Source organism: Lethenteron reissneri, unplaced genomic scaffold, assembly GCF_015708825.2.
Source record: "Lethenteron reissneri isolate LAM-NWPU_2019-01 unplaced genomic scaffold, ASM1570882v1 scaffold_1936, whole genome shotgun sequence".
NCBI lineage: Eukaryota > Metazoa > Chordata > Hyperoartia > Petromyzontiformes > Petromyzontidae > Lethenteron > Lethenteron reissneri.
The window spans coordinates 1-7500 of record NW_026891703.1 but is presented as its reverse complement, the minus strand read 5'-3'; the positions used below and the strand labels follow the sequence as shown (position 1 = coordinate 7500).

Genomic DNA, 7500 nt, shown 5'->3' with positions numbered 1-7500 from the left:
CAAAGTCCCATCAGTGAGCTCCTCCGGCAGGCAAGGCTGCGTTGGCTGGGTCATGTAGCCTGCATGCCCAGCCACCGCATGCCTAAACAGCTTTTGTTCGGCCGGATCGAGGGGGCTAAACGGGCGCGGCACGGGCTCGAGAAGAGATGGAGTGATGTGGTACAGGAGGACGTGGAGCTGAGTGGACTTGCCGATGACTGGTACCAGCGGTGTCAAGATCGGCCTCAGTGGAGGAGGCTCGTGAAGGACGCTACTGGGCAGTTGGAGGCAGTCGCCCTCCAACAACAACAGAGGGCGGAGGAGCGACGCTCACAACAATGAGCGGAGCGCTGGGTGGCTAAAGCACAGCGAGTTGGTACGGTAGGGGGCACAGGTGGTGCATCAGCCAGTCATCTCGGTCATCTCGGTCAGTCGACCCGTGGCACCTGCTGGGTCTGCCCCGTGACCTCCTGCCAGCGGGCGTTCGACACTTGACGTGGCCTCAAGGTGCACATGGCCTGGCACAAGCATCGTGGTGACGTCACTGCCACTTAGTGGCGAATGGCGGTTGTTGTTGTATGTGTGTGTATGTGTGTGTATCTGAGTGTGTGTATGTGAGTGTGTGTATGTGTATGTACGTGTGTATGTGAGTGTGTGTAGTGTGTGTACGTGAGTGTGTGTATGTGAGTGTATGTGAGTGTGTGTGTATGTGAGTGTGTGTATGTGAGTGTATGTATGTGTGTGTGTGAGTGTATGTACGTGTGTGTGTCTATGTGAGTGTATGTACGTGTGTGTGTGTATGTGAGTGTGTGTATGTGTGTGTGTATGTGAGTGTGTGTATGTGTGTGTGTATGTGAGTGTGTGTATGTGAGTGTGTATGTGAGTGTGTGTATGTGTGTATGTGTGTGTATATACGTGTGTGTGTGTATGTGTGTGTGTATGTGAGTGTATGTGAGTGTGTGTATGTGAGTGTGTGTACGTGTGTGTGTGTATGTGTGTGTGTATGTGAGTGTGTGTAGTGTGTGTGTGTATATGTGTGTGTATGTGAGTGTGTGTAGTGAGTGTGTGTGTGTGAGTGTGTGTATGTGTGTGTGTACGTGAGTGTGTGTACGTGAGTGTGTGTATGTGAGTGTGAGTATGTGAGTGTGTGTACGTGAGTGTGTGTACGTGAGTGTGTGTATGTGAGTGTGTGTATGTGAGTGTGTGTATGTGAGTGTGTGTACGTGAGTGTGTGTATGTGGGTGTGTGTATGTGAGTGTGTAGTGAGTGTGTGTGTGTGAGTGTGTATGTGAGTGTGTATGTGAGTGTGTGTATGTGAGTGTGTATGTGAGTGTGTATGTGAGTGTGTGTGAGTGTGTATGTGTGTGTGTATGTGAGTGTGTGTGTGTGAGTGTGTGTATGTGAGTGTGTGTATGTGAGTGTGTGTACGTGAGTGTGTGTATGTGAGTGTGTGTATGTGAGTGTGTGTATGTGAGTGTGTGTAGTGAGTGTGTGTATGTGAGTGTGTGTAGTGAGTGTGTGTAGTGAGTGTGTGTACGTGAGTGTGTGTAGTGAGTGTGTGTAGTGTGTAGTGAGTGTGTGTAGTGAGTGTGTGTATATGTGTGTATGTGTGTGTGTACGTGAGTGTGTGTATATGTGTGTGTGTACCTGAGTGTGTGTAGTGAGTGTATGTACGTGAGTGTGTGTATGTGAGTGTGTGTACGTGAGTGTGTGTATATGTGTGTGTGTACGTGAGTGTGTGTATATGTGTGTATGTGTGTGTGTGTACGTGAGTGTGTGTATGTGAGTGTGTGTAGTGAGTGTGTGTATATGTGTGTGTGTACGTGAGTGTGTGTGTCCACTCACACGATGTGCTTCACCGTGTACTTGCTACTGCTGCTACTACTGCTGCTGCTACTGCTGCAGGTTGCGTGCTGCTGCATGTGCAGCGCTGCGAGTAGCAGCAGCGTCTCCCGGCTCAGCTCTCCCGCCCAGCGCTCGCGTACCACATCGTTACAGCACTACACACACACACGTTACCATCGTTACCATCGTTACCATCATCACCATCACCATCGTTACCATCATCAGCATCATTACCATCATCACCATCATCACCATAATTACCATCATCATCATCACCATCATCATCAGCATCATCACCATCATCAGCATCACCATCATCACCATCATCAGCATTATCATCACCATCATCATCACCATCATCACCATCACCATCATCACCATCATCAGCATCACCATCATCATCACCATCATCACCATCATCATCACCATCATCACCATCATCATCATCACCATCATCACCATCATCATCATCACCATCATCATTACAGCACTACACACACACGTTACCATCGTTACCATCGTCACCATCATCACCATCACCATCGTTACCATCATCAGCATCATTACCATCATCACCATCATCACCATAATTACCATCATCATCATCATCACCATCATCACCATCATCATCATCAGCATCATCACCATCACCATCATCACCATCATCAGCATCATCACCATCATCATCACCATCATCACCACCATCACCATCATCACCATCATCATCACCATCATCACCATCATCATCACCATCATCACCATCATCATCACCATCATCAGCATCATCACCATCATCACCATCACCATCATCAGCATCACCATCATCACCATCACCATCATCACCATCATCATCATCACCATCATCACCATCATCATCATCACCATCATCATTACAGCACTACACACACACGTTACCATCGTTACCATCAGCGTGGTGAGTGAGTCTCTAGCGTGGTGAGTCTCTCCCTAGTGTGGTGAGTCTTTAGTGTGGTGAGTCTCAGTGCGGTGAGTCTCTCTCTAGCATGTCGAGTCTCTAGCGTGGTGAGTCTGTGCTGAGTCTCTAGTGTGGTGAGTCTGTGGTGAGTCCCTAGTGAGTCTCGCCTGCAGGTAGAAGTATTCGAAGGCGACGGGGTCCCGGCACAGGAACTCGTAGGCGTTGCAGTCTCAGTGTGGTGAGTCTCTAGCGTGGTGAGTCTGTGGTGAGTCTCTCTCTAGCGTGGTGAGTCTCTAGTGTGGTGAGTCTGTGGTGAGTCCCTAGTGAGTCTCGCCTGCAGGTAGAAGTATTCGAAGGCGACGGGGTCCCGGCACAGGAACTCGTAGGCATTGCAGTCTCTAGTGTGGTGAGTCTCAGTGTGGTGAGTCTCAGTGTGGTGAGTCTCTCTCTAGCGTGGTGAGTCTGTGGTGAGTCTCTCTCTAACGTGCTGAGTCCCTAGTGAGTCTCGCCTGCAGGTAGAAGTATTCGAAGGCGACGGGGTCCCGGCACAGGAACTCGTAGGCGTTGCAGTCTCAGTGCGGTGAGTCTCTCTCTAGCGTGCCGAGTCTCTAGCGTGGTGAGTCTGTGCTGAGTCTCTAGTGTGGTGAGTCCCGACTCTCGCCTGCAGGTAGAAGTATTCGAAGGCGACGGGGTCCCGGCACAGGAACTCGTAGGCGTTGCAGTCTCAGTGTGGTGAGTCTCTAGCGTGGTGAGTCTGTGGTGAGTCTCTCTCTAGCGTGGTGAGTCTCTAGTGTGGTGAGTCTGTGGTGAGTCCCTAGTGAGTCTCGCCTGCAGGTAGAAGTATTCGAAGGCGACGGGGTCCCGGCACAGGAACTCGTAGGCGTTGCGAGGGTAGAAGGCGACGCGGAATCTGCAGCGGAGGGAGCGAGCGTCCGGCCTCCGAACCACCTGGTAGTGCGACGGGGGACACACGCTGGAGACAATGCACTGGGTAGACAATAGACTGGATAGACAATAGACTGGGTAGACAATAGACTGTGTAGACAATGCACTGGGTAGATAATAGATTGGGTAGACAATAGACTGGGTAGACAATAGATTGAGTAGACAATGCACTGGGTAGACAATGGACTGTGTAGACCAGGGGTCGGCAACCTACGGCTCCGGAGCCCCATGCGGCTCTTTACAGGCTGCTTCTTGACGATATGCACGTATGTACAGTATGTACTCAGATGCATTGCGGCTCTTGAAATACTGAATTTTGTACCGAATTGGAAAGAAATGGCTCTTCTTGTTATTTTGGTTGCCGACCCCTGGTGTAGACAATACACTGAGTAGACAATACACTGAGTAGACAATGGACTGAGTAGACAATGGACTGGGTAGACAATGGACTGTGTAGACAATACACTGAGTAGACAATGGACTGAGTAGACAATGGACTGGGTAGACAATGGACTGTGTAGACAATACACTGTGTAGACAATGGACTGTGTAGACAATACACTGTGTAGACAATACACTGTGTAGACAATGGACTGTGTAGACAATACACTGTGTAGACAATACACTGTGTAGACAATGGCCTGAGTAGACAATACACTGTGTAGACAATACACTGTGTAGACAATACACTGTGTAGACAATGGACTGAGTAGACAATACACTGTGTAGACAATGGACCGGGTAGACAATGGACTGTGTAGACAATAGACTGTGTAGACAATGGACTGTGTAGACAATAGACTGAGTAGACAATACACTGGGTAGACAATGGACTGTGTAGACAATAGACTGTGTAGACAATGGACTGTGTAGACAATACACTGTGAATTCATGTATATGTGTGTGTGCGTGTGTGCGTGTGTGCGTGCGTGTGTGTGCGTGTGTGCGTGCGTGTGTGCATGCGTATGTGCGTATGTGTGCGTGTGTGCGTGCGTGTGTGTGCGTGCGTGTGTGCGTGTGTGCGCGTGTGCGTGCCGTGTGTGCGTGTGCGTGCGTGTGCGTGCGTGTGTGTGCGTGTGTGTGCGTGTGCGCGCGTGTTCCTGGTGCGGTGTAGGCGCTGCTCGCTAACAGCACTTGCCCCTACAGCCTGTTAAGGCTACACGGGGGATCTTTGCCTTGGTGTGTCTCACCTTGTCCAGAGTCTCGCCCTCCGGTAGCAGCGTGAGTGCTGGAACGGCGGCGCTGGTGGTGGTGGTGGTGGTGGCGGTGGTGGCGTTGGTGGTGGTGGCGTTGGTGGTGGCGTTGGTGGTGGTAATGGCGGTGGTGGTGGTGGTGGCGGTGACGCGTTCCAGGAGCAGAGCAAAGTGCTCGCTGTGCTCGATGCGCAGCTTCTCCTGCAGCCAGTGAACCACGTCCTGCACCACACAGACAAAGGTGCCCCAGGTAGCCTTTGCCAGAGTGGTGGGGCAAGTGCTGTTAGCGAGCACCCACACACACAGACAAAGGTGCCCCAGGTAACCTCTTAACTAACGAGACCCGCACGCAGGACGGTGACCCACGCTAGAAGTGGACATCACAGAACTACTCCTGACTCACGTTCACCACCCTGGGACCCGCACATAGAACGGTGACGCCCGCTGAAGCGGACATCAAAGAACTACTGCTGACTCACGTTCACCACCCTGGGACCCGCACGTAGAACGGTGACTCCCGCTGAAGCGGACATCAAAGAACTACTGCTGACTCACGTTCACCACCCTGGGACCCGCACGTAGAACGGTGACTCCCCGCTGAAGTGGACATCAAAGAACTACTGCTGACTCTCGTTCACCACCCTGGGACCCGCACGTAGAACGGTGACTCCCGCTGAAGCGGACATCAAGAGCTACTCGTGACCGTTGGCCCCGCTCACCCTGACGGTGGTACCGGAGTCGAACTTGAACGACTTGGTCTGCCCGTTCTCCAGGTAGACCTTGAGAACGTTGGGCATGAAGAGGAGGTGGTGCTCCTGCTGCTGCTGATGATGATGATGATGCTGGTGGTGCTGGTGGTCACCAGCGTCGGGCTGCCGGGAACAAACCAGCGGGCGATGGGGGACAACAACGATTGGGGGGCAACAACAATGTTGACAGCAACAACAACAACAACGGCAATGACGATGGCAACAACGAAGGCAGTAACGACGGCAACAACGACGACGACGTTGACGTCAACAACGACGACGGCAACAACAACAACAACGACGACGTTGACGGCAACAACAACAACAACGACGTTGACGTCAACAACCACGACGGCAACAACAACAACCACGACGGCAACAACAACAACGACGACGGCAACAACAACAACAACAACAACGACGTTGACGTCAACAACCACGACGGCAACAACAACAACAACAACGTTGACGTCAACAACCACGACGGCAACAACAACAACAACTTTGACGTCAACAACCACGACGGCAACAACAACAACAGCGACGTCAACAACAACAACAACAACCACGATGGCAACAACGACGTTGACGGCAACAACAACAACAACGAAGGCAACAACAACGACAACAACAACAACGTTGACGTCAACAACAACAACGTCAACAACAACAACAACAACGAAGGCAACAACAACGAAGGCAACAACAACGACAACAACAACAACGTTGACGTCAACAACAACAACGTCAACAACAACAACAACAACGAAGGCAACAACAACGAAGGCAACAACAACGACAACAACAACAACGTTGACGTCAACAACAACAACGTCAACAACAACAACAACAACGAAGGCAACAACAACGACAACAACAACAACGTTGACGTCAACAACAACAACGTCAACAACAACAACAACAACGAAGGCAACAACAACGACAACAACAACAACGTTGACGTCAACAACAACAACGTCAACAACAACAACAACAACGCTCCGGGCTCACCGCGTCGCGCTCGGCAAAGCGAACTCTGGCCGGGTTGGTGCGGAGCCGCTCCCGTGTGGAGGGCCTCAGGAACGCCGACTTGGCAGACTGGGTCACGGGGGGGGGGTCACGGGGGGGTCACAGGGGGTCACGGGGGTCAAGGGGGTCCAGGAGGCGGGGGTCACGGGGGGGTCATCACACGGGTGGTCACCACACACACGATGTCACACACAGGGTCACGGTGAGGTCACCGCACACACAAGGTCACCGTACACACGGGGTCACGGGGTCACACACGGAGTCACCACATGGGGTCACGGGGAGGTCACCACGTGGGGTCACGGGTGGGTCACAACGTGGGGTCACCACACACACACGGGGGGTCACTACACGGGGTCACGGTGGGGTCACCGAACACACACGGGGTCACCACGCACACGGGGTCACGGGGGGGTCACCGCACACGCACGGGGTCACAACACACCTGGGGTCACCGCACACGGAGTGACCCCACGGACTCATTTGAGGCCGAGTCGACCTAGGGGGAGTCTCCGCCACTCACCGTGTCCATGGGGGCCAGCCCCAGCTGCATGCGGTCTCTGCAGCTCCTAGAGGGGGGGGAGGGGGGGGGGAGGGGGGGGGAGGGGGGGGGGAGGGGGGAGGGGGGGGGGGAGGGGGGGGGGGAGGGGGGAGGGGGGGGAGGTGGGGGGGAGGGGGGAGGGGGGGCAGGGGGGAGGTGGGGGGGAGGGGGGAGGGGGGGAGAGGGGGAGGGGGGGAGGGGGGAGGAGGGGGGGGAGGGGGGAGGGGGGAGGAGGGGGGGAGGGGGGAGGGGGATTATTGTTGCCACAGTTACCAATGTTATCAT

At 53.3% G+C, this 7500-nt stretch overlaps 1 protein-coding gene across 1 annotated transcript in view; it reads right to left on the bottom strand.

The window, feature by feature from the left end:
• The window catches only part of LOC133339611 (FERM and PDZ domain-containing protein 4-like), a gene marked incomplete at its 3' end in the record, with an annotated part of 10457 nt that extends 3218 nt beyond the window's left edge, over positions 1-7239 (bottom strand). Inside the window, exons 1-6 of the mRNA XM_061547735.1 lie at positions 7198-7239; positions 6657-6743; positions 5616-5768; positions 4894-5118; positions 3587-3706; positions 1825-1979 (exon numbers count right to left, since the gene is read on the bottom strand). Of these exons, the coding sequence (XP_061403719.1) occupies positions 1825-1979; positions 3587-3706; positions 4894-5118; positions 5616-5768; positions 6657-6743; positions 7198-7227 (770 nt within the window). The remainder of the gene's footprint in view (positions 1-1824; positions 1980-3586; positions 3707-4893; positions 5119-5615; positions 5769-6656; positions 6744-7197) is intronic.
• Positions 7240-7500: the final 261 nt, after the last annotated feature.